This window comes from Staurois parvus, unplaced genomic scaffold (genome assembly GCF_062004578.1).
Source record: "Staurois parvus isolate SC_StPar_1 unplaced genomic scaffold, SC_StPar_1.0 ptg001291l, whole genome shotgun sequence".
NCBI classification, from domain to species: Eukaryota; Metazoa; Chordata; class Amphibia; order Anura; family Ranidae; genus Staurois; species Staurois parvus.
In genome coordinates, this window is record NW_028319087.1 from 319526 (window position 1) to 340527 (window position 21002).

At 42.6% G+C, this 21002-nt stretch overlaps 1 protein-coding gene across 4 annotated transcripts in view; it reads right to left on the reverse strand.

Annotated features, from left to right (window-relative positions):
- Positions 1-21002, reverse strand: part of IFT56 (intraflagellar transport 56) — a 555685-nt gene that overhangs the window by 12053 nt on the left and 522630 nt on the right. For all 4 annotated transcript variants that reach the window (XM_089660945.1, XM_089660944.1, XM_089660942.1 and 1 more), the window contains one exon: positions 11883-11989. In XM_089660945.1, coding sequence (XP_089517071.1) covers positions 11883-11989 — 107 coding nt within the window. The remainder of the gene's footprint in view (positions 1-11882; positions 11990-21002) is intronic.

The following is a 21002-nucleotide window of genomic DNA, read 5'->3' on the forward strand; positions in this document are numbered from 1 at the left end:
CTGCACACAGATAACAGGTCAGCTCCCCAGACAGTTCAGGCACAGATCTGGTTCCAGGGTGGAGCAACTCCCTAAGCACTCTGGGAAGCTTTATACAAGTGTTAATGAGCCCACTACCTTCAGCTGGGCTCATTATCTCAGTGCTGAAGGACTCAGCACTTCCCTCTAGTGGTACAAATCCCCATAAACCCTGAATCTCGGACAAATATATCGTCCATCCAGGACGCAACCAGGTGATTTCACCTGCCTACTGTCACATACCCCCCCCCTCTTGTTTCAACCTTGGGGTTGTAACACCAGTAGCCAGGCAGGCATGTACCCGGGATAAAGCATCCACATTTCCCATCTGAACACCGGGGCGATGCTTCACCGTGAAGGTAAATTCCTGTAGGGCCAGAAACCACCTATTTACCCTTCTATTGGTCTCCTTATTTTGAGCCATCCATTTCAAGGGAGCGTGATCTGTGATCAGGTCAAAATGTCTGCCCAGCAGATAGTACCGAAGGGAATCTAGGGCCCACTTTACCGCTAAACACTCCTTCTCAATCGTGGCGTAATTTTCCTCGTGAGACTTTAGCTTTCGGCTGAGATAGATTACCGGGTGCTCCTCCCCCTGCCAAACCTGGGACAGCACTGCTCCTAAGCCAACATTGGATGCATCTGTCTGGACCACAAAGTCTTTTGAGAAGTCTGGTGAGTATAGGACTGGCTGGCTACATAAGGCCCTTTTTAAAGACAGGAAGGCTGCTTCAGCCTCAGGGGACCACTTAACCATGACAGACTCCTTCCCTTTTGTCAGGTTGGTTAGGGGTACTGCCATAGAAGCAAAATGGGGAATGAATCGCCGATAGTAGCCAGCAATTCCTAGAAAAGCCCGTACCTGCTTTTTGTTATTTGGGCGTGGCCAATTCTGTATTGCTTCCACTTTGTTTATCTGAGGTTTTATTACCCCTCTCCCAATAGTGTACCCCAGGTACTTGGCCTCCTCCTGTCCAATCGTACACTTCTTTGGGTTGGCTGTAAACCCAGCTTTCCATATTGAGTCTAGCACAGCCTGAACTTTTGGCAAATGTGAGGCCCAGTCTGCGCTATGGATAATCACATCGTCCAAGTACGCTGCAGCATACTTCTGATGGGGACGAAGAATCTGATCCATTTTTCGCTGAAAGGTGGCCGGTGCATTCTGTAACCCGAACAGCATTCTTTTATACTGGAATGACCCTTCTGGGGTTACAAATGCAGTCTTCTCCTTTGCCGACTTAGCTAGGGGAATTTGCCAATAACCTTTCGTCAAGTCTAGTGTTGTCATGTACCGGGCTGCTCCCAGTCGGTCGATTAGTTCATCTATCCTTGGCATGGGGTAGGTGTCAAATTTTGTAACTTTATTCAACTGTCGAAAGTCGTTACAAAATCGCCAGCTCCCATCTGGTTTGGGCACCAACACTATGGGGCTGGACCAGTCACTTTGGGACTCCTCTATCACCCCCAAATCTAGCATTCTCTGTACTTCCCCACGTATTGCCTCCTGTCGAGCCTCTGGGATTCTATAGGGTTTCAGTTTTACTCTTTCACCCGGTGGGGTGATAATGTCATGCTCCACCCCCGAGGTTTGTCCCGGCAGCTCAGAAAAAACCTCTGTGTTGCGGAGCACAAACTCTTTAGCCTCCTGTTCTTGAATTGTAGACAAGGTGACTGCAATTCCAACCTCCGGAACCAAGCAGTTAGATGGCGCTGGTGACAAACCCTCAGCAACTAGGGATTCCCTGTCCCTCCAGGCCTTTAGCAGATTGATGTGGTAGATCTGCTCCGGTTTCCGCCTTCCTGGTTGTCTGACCCTGTAATTCACCTCACTCACTTTCTCAATCACCTCGTATGGGCCATGCCATTTGGCCAGGAATTTGCTTTCAACCGTAGGGATTAGCACTAGCACTCTATCTCCTTCAGCAAACGACCTGGTCCGGGCCCCCCGATTGTACACCCTCTGCTGCGCTAACTGTGCTTGGGACAAATGTTCCTTTACGATAGGCATGACCTGGGCAATTCTATCTTGCATTTGGGCGACGTGCTCAATCACACTCCGGTGGGGAGAACTCTCACTTTCCCAAGTTTCCTTGGCGATATCTAACAGCCCCCTTGGGTGTCTCCCATAGAGCAACTCAAATGGTGAAAACCCTGTGGAGGACTGGGGTACCTCCCAGATGGCAAACATCAAATAGGGTACTAAATAATCCCAACCCTTTCCATCCTTATCTACCACCTTCCTTAGCATTTGTTTCAGGGTTTTGTTGAACCTTTCCACCAACCCGTCAGTTTGGGGATGATACACAGAGGTGCGCAACTGTTTTACCTTGAACAGTTTGCAGAGCTCTTTCATCACCCGGGACATAAAGGGGGTTCCCTGGTCCGTCAGCAGTTCCTTTGAAATACCCACTCGGCTGAAAACGAGGAATAGCTCCTTAGCGATTGTCTTGGCAGAGGTATTTCGGAGTGGAATTGCTTCTGGATAGTGGGTGGCATAGTCGAGTATGACCAACAGGTACTGATGCCCCCTAGCGGATTTCACCAGCGGACCTACCAAATCCATGGCAATCCTTTCAAAGGGGACCTCAATGATGGGAAGAGGTACCAGTGGACTACGGAAATGGGGCATAGGGGCCGACTTCTGACACACAGGGCAAGAGGAACAGTAATTTTCCACCTCCTTAATGACCCCAGGCCAATAGAACCGCTGCAGTACTCTTTCCCGTGTTTTCTCCGCCCCCAAATGACCCCCAAGGATGTGTCCATGGGCAAACTCCAACACCAACTTCCTGTAAGGTCTGGGCACCACCAGTTGCTCAATGGTTTCTTCTGCCCCCTGAGCAACTCGATAGAGTAGGTCCCTTTCCACAAGGAAGTATGGATAAGCAGCAGTTTTCTCAGGACTCACTAGTTGGCCATCTATTTTTACTACATTTTCCCGGGCTTTTATCAGCGTGGGGTCTTTCAGCTGTTCGGTGGCAAAATTTTCCCTATGCACCTCTAAGTCCGAGAAATCCAAAACCGGCAGATTTTCATCTGAGGAGGTGGGCTCCTCCCCAGTTCCTTGGGTCTCCCCAGCTAGTACCGACAAGGGGAACTTGGGAGAGACCTCACCACACTCAGACGCATTCTGGGATTCACCTTCCTGGTCTGCAGGGGAGACAGTGGGGGGGTCAGAACAATCCCAGAGTTCCCAGAATTTTGGAAAATCCCTCCCCACAATGGCATCATGTGGTAAATGAGGTACCAATCCTACCTGATGAGACAGGTTACCTTTGGGGGTCTCAAAAAACACAGTAGCCACGGGATACTCCCTAGTGTCCCCATGCACACAAATCACTGCCACCTTTTTATGCCCAGAGACCTTTGTAGTGACCATCTCCTCTCTTATCAAGGTTACCAAGCTACCTGAATCCAGCAACCCCACAATATTATTTCCATTAACAGTCATTTTGCACAAATGTTTCTCAGTGCCCGGGCTGGCCGTGCATACCACTGTCGCAAACAGCGACTGACGTCTATTGCTCAGAAAGTCACACTGCATAGGCTCATCCACCACTGGGCAATTAGCTGCAATATGTCCCTCTTGCCGGCAGCGGTAACAAATAATTTTTTTCACCGCTTCTTGCGGCCTTGGCCTTCCTGGCCGCTCTTGCCAGACATTGGGTAATACTCCCACCCTCTCACTCTCTCCACCCTCACCCCTTGTAGTCATCTTACCCGCCGCTGGGGATGGTCTGGTCTTAGGGTGGAAAGTCCGTGAGTCTCTGGAAGAGGAGGTCAGGTTCTCAGTAGCCAAGTATCTCTCCACTAGATCCACCAGCTTGTCTGCAGTTTCTGGGTCTCCATGGCTGACCCACTTTTGAATAGTATTAGGCAGAGACCTTAGGAACCGATCCATGACGACACGTTCCACAATTTTTGGGGCGGTCAAAGTCTCTGGCTGCAGCCACTTCCTGCTCAGGTGAATGAGATCATACATCTGTGACCTGGGAGGTTTCCCAAGCTGAAAAGTCCAATTATGTACCCGCTGAGCACGGACAGCGAGGGTAACACCCAACCGGGCCAAAATTTCCACTTTTAGCACATCATAGTTTTTGGCTTGGTCTGGCTCCAGGTCATAGTAAGCTTTTTGCGACTCTCCAGTTAATAATGGGGCCATCAATCCAGCCCACTGTTCTTTAGGCCACTTTTCCCTTTCAGCAGTCCTTTCAAAGGTGGTTAGAAACACCTCCGGATCATCCTCTCCCGTCATTTTTGGCAATAAACGGCCCACAGAAAATGATGGTGTTTTACCAGACTCATCACCAGCCTCAGTCTGCTGCCTCTGCTGGAGCTGCTTCAAAACAGCCTCAATTTGTTTCTGGTGTTTCTGGTCCTGTTGCACCAGCAATTCCCTATGGCGGACCTCTGCTTGTTCCAAGGCCTTCTGCTGGGCTGCAATGCTCTGCTGGAAACTTGCATTTGCCTGCTGTTGATTGGCATTTGCCTGTTGTTGATTGGCATTTGCCAGAGCCAACTGTCTGATTATCTCCTCCATGCTGGCCTTTAGTTACCACAACTGCCCGCCGTCCTCCACCATATGTAACAGGGTTAGCTCGGCAGTGGGTGTGTGTGACCTCCTGGATGGGTGCACAACACAAAAAAAAAATAGGCACAGCACAACAATAGTGGAGGTGAAAACAAACAGGTGCAATTTATTTACAATATTTACAGAAAAATTGATAAACAAAAAGAGACATCAAAATAAATCCTGGCCAACTTGGCTACTTACTGCAACAACAGCTTTTCCCTAGCTACCCACTAGGTACAGCCTGCTGCTATACCTAGTTGCTAGTACTGGGAGGTTAGCCACACAGGCTTTGGTCTCTCTGCACACAGATAACAGGTCAGCTCCCCAGACAGTTCAGGCACAGATCTGGTTCCAGGGTGGAGCAACTCCCTAAGCACTCTGGGAAGCTTTATACAAGTGTTAATGAGCCCACTACCTTCAGCTGGGCTCATTATCTCAGTGCTGAAGGACTCAGCACTTCCCTCTAGTGGTACAAATCCCCATAAACCCTGAATCTCGGACAAATATATCGTCCATCCAGGACGCAACCAGGTGATTTCACCTGCCTACTGTCACAATACACATTTTGTTTTTTATATATATATATATATATATATATATATATATATATATATATATATATATATACATATACACACACATTTATGACTAGCGCCCTTTTTTCCCCACTCATTTTATGCATACTGAAAGTGTTTTTTGCACTAAAAGGGGCAGCTGTTTAAATTTTTATTCTGTGGTTCCTTCAGTTATAAAAAAATTTTGGGATGGCACTTTTTCACTTCTAACTAGATTCACACTCTCAGTATATCCTGTTTACCATTATCAGTGAAAGTGTAGGAAGTAATCAAATTGTGGATTATCACCAGAAAAGGAAAAGTGGGGAATTCCTGTGGGAACACTTGTTCTGGTGACAACAGATTCCTTCACTTTCGAAGGATTTGCTCAAACTGTCCATCACAACCAGTGAGCCAATCTGGAGAGAGTGTGTGTGTGTGTGTGGGGGGGGGGGGGACTGAGATGTTGCTCTATGTGTATTTTTAGACGCATAGAGCAGCGGCTCAGGAGCGAGCATGAAGCGGTGTTCCCAGGCAGCAGAAGAGGAGCCAGAGTGCTGGTGGGGAACCTGAAAAGAAGAGGATCAGGGCAGCTCTGGGCAAAACTACTGCATAGAGCAGGTAAGTATAACATGCTTGCTATTTTATTTAAAAAAATAAAGGCTTTAGTATCACTTTACGCTCACAGCTCCTGCTGCAGCTGTGAAAACTGGCTTTAGGAGGCAGTGAAGGTCTTTCCAATAAAATGATTAACCGATTCTAGAGCTCCCTGATAACTTTTAGGAGACTTTTAAAGGCCCCAACCCCACCCCATCCCAAGAAGCTCTGGACCACAGGAAACAGCTTCCCCGGTTTAAACAGAAGGAACTCCGGGAAGGCCCATTCGATGTGTATTACTTCACTTCCAGGTGTAGCTGAGGATGCAGCTATTTAAACTCAATGGGGTTGATTTACTAAAACTGGAGACTGCAAAATCTGGTGCAGCTCTGCATAGAAACCAAGCTTCCAGATTTTTTTGTTATTAAAACGAGCTGAAATAAGAAGCAGATTGGCTACGATGATGATGTGATGTAAAAAAATGAGACAATAAATCATTTCAGAACCTTTTCCACCTTTAATGTGATCTAAAAACTGTACAACTCAACTGAAAAACAAATTGAAATCTTTTAGGGAGAAAGTAAACATAAAAAACTCAAATAATGGTTGCATAAGTGTGCACACCTTCTTATAACTGGGGTTGTAGCTGTGTTCAGACTTAAGCAATCACATTAAAAATCATGTTAAATAAGAGTCAGTACACACATGCCATCATTTATAGTGCCTCTGATTAACCTCAAATAAAGTTCCGCTGTTCTAGTAGGTCTTTCCTGACATTTTCTTAGTTGCATCCTACAGCAAAAGCCATGGTCTGCAGAGAGCTTCCAAAGCATCAGAGGGATTTCATTGTTAAAAGGTATCAGTCAGGAGAAGGGTACAAAAGAATTTCCAAGGCATTAGATCTAGCATGGAACACAGTGAAGACAGTCATCATCAAGTGAAGAAACTATGGCGCAACAGTGACATTACCAAGAACTGGATGTCCCTCAAAAATTGATGAAAAGACGAGAAGAAAACTGGTCTGGGAGGCTACCATGAGGCCTACAGCAACATTAAAGAAGCTGCAGGAATATCTGGCAAGTACTGGCTGTGTGTTACATGTGACAACAATCTCCCATATTCTTCATATGTCTGGGCTATGGGGTACAGTGGCAAGACGGAAGACTTTTTCTTACAAAGAAAAACATCCAAGCCCGGCTAAATTTTGCAAAAACACATCTGAAGTCTCCCAAAAGCATATGAGAATATGTGTTATGGTCTTATGAAACCAAGGTTGAACATTTTGGTGATAATTCCAAAACATATGTTTGATGCAAAAACAGCACTGCACATCACCAAAAGAACACCATACCCACAGTGTAGCATCATGTTTGGGGGCTGTTTTTCTTCAGCTGGAACTGGTAGAGGGAATTATGAACAGTTCCAAATACCAGTCAATATTGGCATAAAATTATGCAGATATCCTCCTGCGCTCCACAGAGTTATTTGAAACCAAGCAAGCTGCTATCATCTAAATCCTATACCTTGGGATCCAGAACAAACACCAGAAAAAAGGATGAAGCGCTCAGCCTAGAGGGTACTACATTAATTAACCTAATAAAAATACATATTAAACAAATAAGAATAAAGTGACTAGTGCATCAATCCAATATAAACGTGCAAACAAGCAGAAAACCAACCAGTCTACCACCAAGAGGCTATAATTGGTGCAAAATATGCACCCACTCTGTGTATATAAAGTGATCAGTGCTCACAAACCATATATATATGTTAGATACAACCTAAAATATAATTAAATGTGTACACAGTGGACAATCACTACATTAAAGTGATAAGTGTTGAAAATCAATCAATATAAAAATACAATATATAATAAAGTGCAAAATGCATGCTAACACTCTCTTGTGAAATAAATAAATATATATAAAAAATTAAATATATATATATATATATATATATATATATATATATATATATATATATAAAAATTGTGTGTTCTTCTTCCTCCACTTCAAATCTGCGCTCTAAACAAAGTGTCACTCTAGTGCTTAAATCCTCCAGTGGCTAGAGTGCCTCCTCACCTCCTTCACTCGACCCCTAGGGGCCACAAATCATATAGTGATGTTCCACACCAATTGGACTCTCAATCATCAAGATAAACCTTTGTCCCAATGGCTCCACAATAACTCCCCTATCACATCGATATCTACTCAACCATTTAATGGGAAGACTCTTTCCTGTCAGTACTCTCCCACAGGCTCCGGCCTCCCAGTCCTCTTTTATTCTGCAGTGTACCACAACCTAGATGGCTCCAGGAGGGTAGCGGCGCCATCTAGGTTGTGGTACACTGCAGAATTGTTCAGCTGGGAAGACACTGCCGGGATTTCTGTAGAGCCGACAGTCTGCTCTGCGCTGTACTAAAGGGAGAAAATACAATTCAATACAAGAGGACTGGGAGGCCGGAGCCTGTGGGAGAGTACTGAAAGGAAAGAGTCTTCCCATTAAATGGTTGAGTGGATATCGATGTGATAGAGGAGTTATTGTGGAGCCATTGGGACAAAGGTTTATCTTGATGATTGAGAGTCCAATCGGTTTGGAACATCACTATATGATTTGTGGCCCCTAGGGGTCGAATGAAGGAGGTGAGGAGGCACTCTAGCCACTGGAGGATTTAAGCACTAGAGTGACACTTTGATTAGAGCGCAGATTTGAAGTGGAGGAAGAAGAACACACAATTTTTATATATATATATATATATTTATTTAATTTTTTATGTATATTTATTTATTTCACAAGAGAGTGTTAGCATGCATTTTGCACTTTATTATATATTGTATTTTTATATTGATTGATTTTCAACACTTGTCACTTTAATGTAGTGATTGTCCACTGTGTGCACATTTAATTATATTTTAGGTTGTATCTAACATATATATATGGTTTGTGAGCACTGATCACTTTATATACACCGAGTGGGTGCATATTTTGCACCATTTATAGCCTCTTGGTGGTAGACTGGTTGGTTTTCTGCTTGTTTGCACATTTATATTGGATTGATGCACTAGTCACTTTATTCTTATTTGTTTAATATTGGCATAAAACCTTCAGACGTCTGCTAGAAAGCTGAACGTGAAGAGGAACTTCATCTTTCAGCATGCCAACAACCAAAAGCATACATCCAAATCAACAAAGGAATGGCTTCACCAAAAGAAGAAGATTAAAGTTTTGGAATGGCCCAGCCAGAGCCCAGACCTGGATCCGATCAAAAATCTGTGGGGTGATCTGAAGAGGGCTGTGCACAGGATGCCCTTGCAATCTGACAGATTTGGAGTGTTTTTGCAAGGAAGAGTGTCAAGATGTTGCCATGCTGATAGACTCATACCCAAAAAGACTAAGTGCTGTAATAAAATCAAAAGGTGCTTCAACAAAGTATTAGTTTAAGGGTGCGCACACTTATGCAACCATATTATTTTAGTATTTTATTTCTACTTCCCTCCACCTAAAAGATTTCAGTTTGTTGTTCAACTGAGTACTTTAAATGATGGCAAGTGTGTACTGACTCCTAATTAACATAATTTTGAATGTGATTGCTTATTTTTGGACACAGCTACATCCCAAGTTATAAGAGGGTGTGCACACTTATGCAACCACATTATTTAAGTTTTTTAGGTTTACTCCCCCCTAAAAGATTTCAGTTTGTTTTTTAAATTGAGTTGTACAGTTTAAATTTTACATTAAAGGTGGAAAAAGTTCTGAAATGATTTATCTTTGTCTTATTATTTTACATCACAGAAATATATATATATATATATATATATATATATATATATTTTTTTTTTTTTACTTCCTGTCCAATTTTTGTGTGTTACTTTCAATAAAAGTTATTTTTGATTACCGGATTGTATTTTTTACATTAATATTCATTTAAATTCATGATATGAATTAAAAAGTTAAATACAATACAATTATATATATAAAAAATATATATTTTTTTAAAAACGGTCCATTTCGGTTTTAGGCGAAGTGCATCTAAAATTTTTGGTTTCGGTCCAGAATTTTTATTTCGGCGCACTAATACAGGGAATTCTAGTGAATATGGGTGGGTACTCTAGGCCTGTATGTGTTGAATGTGTCTGAGAGTCTCGGTCCACCCACCACTGCAAGTGGGCTGAATTACATCACTGCTTCCTGGAGAAAGAACTACAGGGATGTGCCAAGACCAGCGACTAGGGGAAATAAGAGGCATAGCAACCACTGGTCTTACAAAAAGGAAACCAAAGAGAATAATTTGATTGGAAAATGAATAGGCTATTTCAGAGCAACTACTGAGTGAACCAGAAGATGGATGCCATATTCAGTGAAGGCAGGAAATCAGCAACAAGGACGTAAAAAAAGGTTTTTGCCTGGAGTCCTGCTTTAGCTGATTTAAAGACTGGGACCAGATGGCTTTGTATTGATCAGCGTAAGAAGCTTCACTTTATTTGTTTGTGTGATAGGCCCCAGCTGCTTGCATCTGTCTTGTACCGAAGATGAACATCGAGGAGCTTAGCAGTCCCTAATCTTAAATCCTACTTAGGCACCTCTCAAATTGCCTCTCTTCACGTTACCACCGAAATTCCCATCTGGGTCCTGCAATCCTGGATTTCAGACCCTTTTCAGTTTTCAACTATGGACTCCGTCCCAGTATAGTCCCACTCTCTCAGACCCAACTTTGCTTCATTTGATGCATCTGTGGGACTTAGTGAAATTTTCTACTCGGCTGATTTCCCCTCATTTGCCCTTATCCGGCATCTTGGGCAACCACCAATTTCTGCCTGGTAATAACAATCCAGCAGCATTCCACTGGTGGAGGATGCGAGGGACTAAATACAAGTGCGAGCTCTTGCCGTTCGATGGTATCAAGTCCTTAGACTACGTGAGCATTGGCAAATTCTGGGTGCTGAGATCTTTCACTACACCCAAATCTGTCATCATGTCCACTCTCTCCTTAAACTTCAATTGGACTCCCCTAAGCAGTTGACCCCATTTGAATATAGGTGTCGCAAGGACCCCTCGTTGAAAGGTCTAGTGTCTGATCTCTATAGCTCGTTATTTTGACAACCTGGGGCCTCGTACCCTTTCTTATGCCTCCTGGAACCAAATCTGGTTTGATTCTTCCAGGTGTTCTTGAAATATTTTTGCCTACAAGCTACTCTCTCACTGGTATATGACTCCAGTGCGGGTAGAAAAGTATGTCCCCTCTGTGGTATTTTCTTGCTTTCAGAGTTGTAGGGAACCTGGTACTCTTTTTCATATCTGGTGGTCCTGCGTGAGAGCCTTAAGATTCTGGACCCAGGTCTACTCATTGATTACAGTTTCTAAACATTTTACTGGTGCGTGATCCCTGGGAAAACTTGTTGCATAAGTCTATCCCGTCCTTGCCTAAAGCCCAGAGAAAGCTAGTGGGGTTTGTCTTCCTGGCAGCTCGGCAGAAACTGGCTAGAACCTGGCGTCTGCAGTTTCTGAACTTCACTGAGGTCAAAATGCGGCTCATGGGGACCATGGTTCATGAGAAACTCACTTCTATCATAACGGATACCCATGCTAAGTTCCTGAAGATTTGGGACCCGTGGATTGCTTTTAATGATCAATTGGGTCTGGACCGCTCTTTGCTATCTATATGACTGCTCAGGTAGTCTGAGTGGTTTTCCAGTGGATTGGATCTTGTGGGAAACCTCCCCTCTTCGCTCTTCTCCCCCAGGCAAATTTCTTTTTCTCCATGTTTCTCCCCTTCCTCTTTTTCTAACTACAGCCCATTGTGGACTACAGGTGGCTACTCTTAATTTCCCCCCTCCCCGTTTCTGGTGTCCTCTTTTCTTTCTTAATGTTTATGCCTTCTCCCTTTCCCCCCTTTCTGCTCTAGCTCAAGTGGACGTTATTTGGACAATATGTCCCTCTACTGGGAAGCCTTCTATGCCATGCTGAGGCTGGCTTTGTACTCATTTTTGATGAATCCCTGTGTATTGCTCTTATGCCTAGATCGATATGCTACTGTGGTTTACTACATTTGTATATGCAAACACATTTGTATATTTTGTATAAAAACTTTAAAACCCAATCAAACTCTTTGTGAAATAATAAAAAGAAAAAGGTCTTACCTTATAGCAGTCATTGGCAATCAGCTGGAGAAGACTAAATGACTCCCCTGAAGTTTCCATTTTCAAATACAACTCCCATGCCATCCTTGGTTTTTTGTTCATGATATCTGTAATTTACAAAATGATTACTTTTTATCACAACTACTTTACAGCAGTGATAAAAGTATATCTAAAGCCAAAATACATTTTTTAATATGCATTGTTATATCCTGTTTATCACTGTAGATGTGTATATATACAGTTGTGTTCAAAATAATAGCAGTGTGTTGAAAAAAGTGAATAAAGCTCAAAATCCTTCTAATAGCTTTTATTTCCATACACACAAATGCATTGGGAACACTACACATTCTATTCCAATTCAAAACATGAAGAAAAATGTATCAAATTTGTGTTCCTCTAAAAACAATTGAAGAAAAGTGTATATTAGACTGTTCAAAAAAATAGCAGTGTTTGTATTCTTTACAAACTCAAAAATTCACTATATAAACTGAAAAATGTTTGAAGATTTTGCTTTCCGTTGAATCACTTAATATTTAGTTGTATAACCACTGTTTCTGAGAACTGCTGTACATCTGTGTTGCATGGAGTCAACCAACTTCTGGCACCTGTGAACAGGTATTCCAGCCCAGGATGATTGGACTACATTCCACAGTTCTTCTCTATTTCTTGGTTTTGCCTCAGAAACTGCATTTTTGATGTCACCCCACAAGTTTTCTATTGGATTAAGATCAAGGGATTGGGCTGGCCACTCCATAATGTCAATCTTGTTGGTCTGGAACCAAGATGTTGCACGTTTACTGGTGTGTTTGGGGTCATTGTCTTGTTGGAACACCCATTTCGAGGGCATTTTCTCTTCAGCATAAGGCAGCATGACCTCTTCAAGTATTCTGATGTATTCAAACTGATCCATGATCCCTGGTATGTGATAAATAGGCCCAACACCGTAGTATGAGAAACATCCCCATATCATAATGCTTGCGCAACCATGCTTCACTGTCTTCACAGTGTACTGTGGCTTGATTTCAGTGTTTGGGGGTCGGCTGACAAACGGTCTCCGGCCACTAGACCCAAAAACAACAATCTTACTTTCATCAGTCCACAAAATGTTGCGCCATTTCTCTTTAGGCCAGTCAATGTGCTCTTTGGCAAATTGTAACCTCTTCAGCACGTCTTTTTTTCAACAGTGGGACTTTGCGAAGGCTTCTTGCAGATAGCTTGGCATCACATAGGCGTCTTCTAATTGTAACAGTACTCACAGGTGACTTTAGACCTTCTTTGATCTTCCTGGAGCTGATTGTTGGCTGAGTCCTTGCCATTTTGGCTATTCTTCTATCCATTCAAATGGTAGTATTTCGCTTTCTTCTACGTCTTTCAGGTTTTGGTTGCCATTTTAAAGCATTTGCGATCATTTTAGCTGAGCAGCCTATCATTTTCTCCTAGATTGTAAGCTCGAAAGAGTAGGGCCCTCTTACCCCTCGTACGTTGTTTGTTGTTGTTGTACTGTGCCATGTATTGTCCCCCCCTCTATTGTACAGCGCTGAGCAAACCCTTTGGCGCTATATAAACTCGAAGTAATAATAATAATAATAATTTTCTGCACTTCTTTATATGTTTTCCCCTCTCCAATCAACTTTTTAATCAAGGCACGCTGTTCTTCTGAACAATGTCTGGAACGACCCATTCTCCTCAGAATATCAGAAAGAAATGCACTGTAACCAGCATGTACAACATTTGCTGCCTTCCTTCCTTAAATAAGGGCAATAATTGCCACCTGTTTTTCAAAGAATAAATGACCTCACTAATAGATCTCCACACTGCTATTATTTTGAACATGCCCCTTTCAATTAGTGATTCAATTACACAGAATCAGCAGCATGCATGTCATGACTGTTGGGTCTGTTGGATTTCTATTACTCTACTACACCTGCTAGTAAATTATTTGCCATGTAGAAATATCATTTCTACCAAAAACAGTGATTGCTCAGGTTACTGATGTCTGACATTTTGAACACAACTGTGTGTATATATATATATATATATATATATATATATATATATATATATAGAGAGAGAGAGAGAGAGAGAGAGAGAGAGAGAGAGAGAGAGAGAGAGAGAGAGAGAGAGGGGGGGGGGGAGAGGGAGAGAGAGAGGGGGGGAGAGGGAGAGAGAGAGAGAGAATGAATACTGCTGCCTACAGGAAGCCTGGATACAGACGGGAATAATTTATAACATTGTGTTGATACTGTTATCCAACCTCCATTATATACCACTAGGTTACTTTACAGTGTAGACAGCAATTTGCCACTCATCGATAAAATACAGGCTGTGGTGTGGAGCCAGCAGTATGTTACAGCATTTATTTTTTTTATACTGTATATATAAATAATGTATGTTACAGTATTTATTACTTAAAACCCAGCTCTGGGCAAAACCCCACCACCATCACTTTCACCTCTCTGTAGCTGGTTGCTACATGCCAATTCTAAATGCCTTATTTATTTACTTGAGGTCACAGTCGCAAGCCTCCTCTCTTTTATACATTCAATTGGTCCAGTGAAGGGACCCAAAACCAAGATAACAAGTGGCTGAAACAACCCAGTCCACATGCCAGGAAACAAGATTTCCAGAACAAGGAAGCAAGCAGAGATTTTCAAAGAAGAGATGAGTGTTGAAGACTGTTTCATTATGTGACAGGACAAAGTGTTTCTGAAACCCACCCAGGCCAAAGATAAGTCATTTATTATATACTCAAACTAAACTTTGCTAAATTTACTCCCAGTTTAGCAAACGTATTCATGCTAGGTGGGAGGAAGATATGATTTATTCTTGGGAGTGGCCTGAACTGATATCCTACAGGTGCTATATAGATGATGTCTTCCTTTTATGGCAAGGAAGTGAGGAAACTTAATTTTTTTAGAACCCTGAATAATAACATTTTTAACATTTGTCTAACCCATTTTTTTTATAAATTATGTTTTTATTGAGTTTTTGAAAGGCATACAACAGACAAGAAGTTGCATAGAATTGTGAGACAACAGTAACATATCACAAATCAACGAAAGAAAAAATGAAAATGCACATACATACAATCTCAGAGGATAACAGTGGATTAGCCAGCAAAATCAGACATCTGAATAGACATATTGGAAATAGAAAGGTCCCATGGATCCCAAACTTCTTTGAAAAGGGGGACATGTATGGCAGTTAAATACTCCATTGTTCTCATCTCACCAATAACTTTCAGCAGTTCCCACTGTGACGATCGCGGCGTCAGACCCCAGCCCTTCTCACCAAACTCGGGACCGAAGGACTAGCCAATCTAAAACTGCGCTGTCACATGCATAACAATGCCATGCCCAGCTGCACCCTGCACAAAGATTTTCCAGCTAATGGACCACAACCTGTGTGCTGGCAGCCTAGGAGCGATTGTTACTGGGTCAGGTTAATTACGCAATTAACCCTTCACACTGCCACAACCTCCTTTTTGTACAGAGAAAGAGGAAACTCGGCAATATCAGCAATAACACTATGATGTTGGAATAATCGTCGGTATACCACTGTCACCGCAGGCAGAGATATACGGAAGTTTAAAACACACACACAGTAGCGCTTTTCAGAGGCTGGGATTCTTAGTTTGCATTAAAGAGCTTTAGAAACAGTTCAACACTTTCAGAAAGTAAGATTTATTACTAAAAGGTCAAAAGGGTGCAATAAAAATATTTACAGAAAAAGATGTAGCCAATATATATATAAATATACAGAGAGCAATAACACAGCAAAGAGATAATAGAAAGGAATTTAGGGAGGTAAAGTACTTGCCAAACCAGATCAGGTTTCATGAGCCAAAAGGATGCTTTATCTCCCAAAGTTAGTTCCGATGTTAAAAAGGAGAGTCTTCCACTTCCACTCAGCTTAGCTTTTTCTAGGAACTCCAAGGGTGTCCCCCTGAAGCAGAGAAACAATTGCCTCATTTGGGGAGGGGGTTGTGTAGGCGGGGAGCTCAGGCTATGACCAAAGCCTTCACAAATTATATTATGGCCAATAACTTTTCCTAGGTACATATATAACATTCTATCCACGAGTAGATTAATACCCAGAATCATCTGCTGAACGGTTAGATATGAAATATGACATACCTGCTTGAATGGTTAAGGAGATATAATTTTCTGCTTTCCTGTATATGTCAGATAGGGGGTGTAATGTATCAGGTGATTTGTATTAGAGTGAGCCATCCAAATATGTGCTCCATGTTTGTGTAATTATTTCCTATTTAGAGATATAAAATGATATGGAAAACTGGGTTGTAAAATGTAAGTCTGTTTTACGACTCCCTGGAATGTCTTTTGAAGATCAGTGAGGGCTCGGTTTATGGCTTTACGACCCCTTCTCCAGCAAGAGTCTTGCAGACAGAGGGGCACGAGCTAGTTGTGGGATTTATAACCATGATGCACTCCCAATGAGTTTGCTGCCTGGGATCTGCATCAAACAGACCACATGTCACTCAACAGAGAGGGAGGGGGGATATCAGAGGAATCAGATTTTGGAGAGATACAAAATGGAGGGGTTTGGAGCAAAATGGATGATCGCGTCCATCTCTGTGTGCATGATTGTTACACCCACCATGAGGGAGGTGTAGTAGATAACCAATGCATGGTTATGGTTATCCTGGCCGCTGTTTAGACATAGGAAGATAGTTTCTTAGCAAACTTGGAGAGGCCTGTAATAGGTAGGCCTAATAAAAAAATGGGTGGGGTCAAATGGGATATGAACCCGTAAAAAAAGCCGAAAAAGGCTTAGGACCTCTCTCCAGAAAGGTGCAATGTGTTGGCAAAGCCAGAAAATATGCAAAAGGATGCCAATTTCCTTGCCACATCGCCAGCAGACAGAAACATTTGGATTACGGGCATGGAGAACCTCAGGGGTCATGTACCAAAACATCAACATTTTAAGTATTTTCTTTATATACCACACAAGTAGAAGATCTGGAGGCGGCCTCCCAGATCTTGCTCCATTGATCTAGGGGGATATCTTGTTGAAAATTTTGGGGCCGTTTCCACATGTAAAGATGTATATCTGTAGATAGGGGACAGGTGTCTTGTAATAGCTTATAAATAGAGGAAATTAGGCCCCGTTGGCAAGGACCCTGAATGCAAATGAGTTCAAAAGTGTCAGGGAGGGAATCTTGAAGAAAAAAGTCGTATCTGCAGGTAAACATAATGCTGATGAGGCATGTGTGCAGATTTTTTTAACTCTATAAAGGGTTTAAGCTTCACCAGATGTCTCAGTTGAAATAAATTAGCTTTAGCCCTGGAGCTGTTACGGGCAGGGGTTAAGCTATCAGGGAGATTAGGATTAAGTATAACATTGGTCAGAGGTGAGCAAGGGGAGGACAGAGAGAATCTACTGTTATAACGCCTCCATATGGACAACGTGAAGTGCATTGGCCCGAACAGTCGGTGTTTATGTGAGGCAATTTCAGTGGGGGTCATAGACCAGAGTAGGGAACAAGGGTGTAATGGACAAAGCTGCAGCCATTCAATCTTGGACCATTTATTAGGGGTGTGCTGAGAAGACCAAGAAAAGTACAGAAATGAGTAGCCAAATAATATGTCACAAGATCTGGAGCCCCTATGCCTCCTCTAGGTCATGGTGAAAGGAGAACTGTGCACGCAATTCGGTGAGATTTACTATGCCAGATAAAGTGGAGGAAAGATTTCTCTAGAGAACGTAGCCTGGACATAGGAATAGGGACTGGAAGCATCTCAAACAGGTACAAGAGTTTGGGCAGAATGGTCATTTTTAGTACATTAATCCTTCCCAGGAAAGAGATGGCAAGTTTGTCCCAAGATTTTAAGGATTGAGTAATGATTTGGAAAAGGGGAGGAAAATTAGCTTCGTAAAGGGAGTGGTAGGAGGAAGTAAGGTTGGTACCTAGGTACCTCAAGGAGTGGAAGCAACAGCGGTAGGGGTAATTTAGCTTAAGGGAAGATAAAATGGCTGGGGGTATGTGAAGTGGTAACGCTTCATTTTTAGAAGTGTTAACTTTATATCCGGACAAGGCACCAAAGAGTTGGAGAGTACGATGCAGAACAGGAGTGTGTCAACTGTTTTATTGACAATAGCTAGAAGTAATTTCTGTCCACTCCAGCTTTGTTACATACTCTCCGATGTTTTTTTTAGCAATTTCATATGCTTAATTCATTAATCATTCTTACAGAGGATATTCCTTGTTCTGTGTTCTTTTTTTTAAATTATTGTAATAATTTTTTATTGATCTAATTTGGTGACATTTTGTTTTGGGATTATTCTGAACTATATAATATTTTATATATATATATATATATATATATATATATATATATATATATATATATATATATATATATATACACAGTGGGGCAAAAAAGTATTTAGTCAGCGACCAATTGTGCAAGTTCTCCCACTTAAAAAGATGACAGAGGTCTGTAATTGGCATCATAGGTAAACCTTAACTATGAGAGACAAAATGAAAAAAAAAATCCAGACAATCACATTGGCTGATTTGGAAAGACTTTATTTGCAAATTATGGTGGAAAATAAGTATTTGGTCACCTACAAACAAGCAAGATTGCTCACAGACCTGTACCTTCTTCTTTAAGAGGCTCCTCTGTCCTGTGCTCATTATCTGTATCAATGGCACCAGTTTGAACTTGTTATCAGTATAAAAGACACCTGTCCACAACCTCAAACAGTCACACTCCAAACTCCACTATGGTGAAGACCAAAGACCTGTCGAAGGACACCAGAAACAAAATTGTAGACCTGCACCAGGCTGGGAAGACTGAATCTGCAATAGGCAAGCAGCTTGGTGTGAACAAATCAACTGTGGGAGCAATAATTAGAAAATGGAAGACATACAAAACCACTGAAAATCTCCCTCGATCTGGGGCTCCACGCAAGATCTCACCCCATGGGGTCAAAATAATCACAAGAACGGTGAGCAAAAATCCCAGGACAACACGGGGGGACCTAGTGAATGACCTGAAGAGAGCTGGGACTAACGTAACAAAGGCTACCATCAGTAACACACTACGCCGCCAGGGACTCAGATCCTGCAGTGCCAGACGTGTCCCCCTGCTTAAGCCAGTACATGTCCGGGCCCGTCTGAAGTTTGCTAGAGAGCATTTGGATGATCCAGAAGAGGATTGGGAGAATGTCATATGGTCAGATGAAACCAAAATAGAACGGTTTGGTAGAAACACAACTCGTCGTGTTTGGAGGAGAGAGAATGCCGAGTTGCATCCAAAGAACACCATACCTACTGTGAAGCATGGGGGTGGCAACATCATGCTTTGGGGCTGTTTCTCCGCAAAGGGACCAGGATGACTGATCCATGTACAGGACAGAATGAATGGGGCCATGTATTGTGAGATTTTGAGTGCAAACCTCCTTCCATCAGCAAGGGCATTGAAGATGAAACGTGGCTGGGTCTTCCAACATGACAATGATCCCAAACATACCGCTCGGGCAACGAAGGAGTGACTTCGTAAGAAGCATTTCAAGGTCCTGGAGTGGCCTCGCCAGTCTCCAGATCTCAACCCCATAGAAAACCTTTGGAGGGAGTTGAAAGTCCGTGTTGCCCAGCGACAGCCCCAAAACTTTACTGCTCTAGAGGAGATCTGCATGGAGGAATGGGCCAACATACCAGCAACAGTGTGTGCCAACCTTGTGAAGATTTACAGGAAACGTTTGACCTCTGTCATTGCCAGCAAAGGATATATAACAAAGTATTGAGATGAACTTTTGATATTGACCAAATACTTATTTTCCACCATAATTTGCAAATACATTCTTTCCAAATCAGCCAATGTGATTGTCTGGATTTTTTTTCTCATTTTGTCTCTCATGAGGTCTACCTATGATGCCAATTACAGGCCTCTCATCTTTTTAAGTGGGAGAACTTGCACAATTGGTGGCTGACTAAATACTTTTTTGCCCCACTGTGTGTGTGTATATATATATATATATATATATATATATATATATATATATATATATATGCCATGTCTATGGTAGTGAGCTCTATAAAACCACAGCTTGGGGTTCCCCAGGGTGCAGAATCTAAGCCTCAGCCTGCTTGTTCACCAGGGCCCCTGATGGTGGGGATGGACTTGCAGCAGGCTGAGACCAGGTCGTGGCCCCCAGGTACACCCAGCTGAGGTGGAGGAGACTGCTAGCGGGAGCTGGGTGCAAGGAAGAAGACACAGGGAATCCAATGGGCAAGCTGAGGTCAGAACAGGTGGAAAACTAGCAAGGTCAGGAACGAAGCCGAGGTCGGTACACAGATAGACAACATAGGATACACAGCGGACCACACAGGAGCTCCAACAACACGAAGATGCTCAGGCAATGTGACCTAATCTGAGCACATCTTAAATAGACAGACAGACAAGGAGGCGGGACAAGAAGTGATGGAAGGGAAGGACATAAAACACAGGGAATAGCAGACGACGCCCACAGGTGAGCACAGACAAACACACATGGAAGGAATCAAGAGCAGCAAGGAGGTAAGAGTAAACACACAAGAGGCTGCAAGCTAACTTGTGACATATATATATATACAGTCATGGCCGAAATTGTTGGCACCCTTGATATTTTTCCTGAAAATCAAGTATTTCACACAAAAAAGGTATTGCATTAACACATGTTTTGCTATACACATGTTTATTCCCTTTGTATGTATTGGAACAAATATAAAACAGAGGCAGAAAAGCAAATATGACATAATGTCACACAAAACCCCAAAAATGGGCTGGACAAAAGTATTGGCACCCTTAACTTAATATTTGGTTGCACACCCTTTGGAAAACATAACTGAAATCAGTCGCTTCCTATAACCATCAATAAGCTTCTGACACCTCTCACCCGGAATTTTGGACCACTCTTCCTTTGCAAACAGCTCCAGGTCTCTCTTATTGGAAGGACACCTTTTCCCAACAGCAATTTTAAGATCTCTCCACAGGTGTTCAATGGGATTTAGATCTGGGCTCATTGCTGGCCACTTCAGAACTCTCCAGCGCTTCTTTGCCATCCATTTCTGAGTGCTTTTTGACGTATGTTTGGGGTCATTGTCCTGCTGGA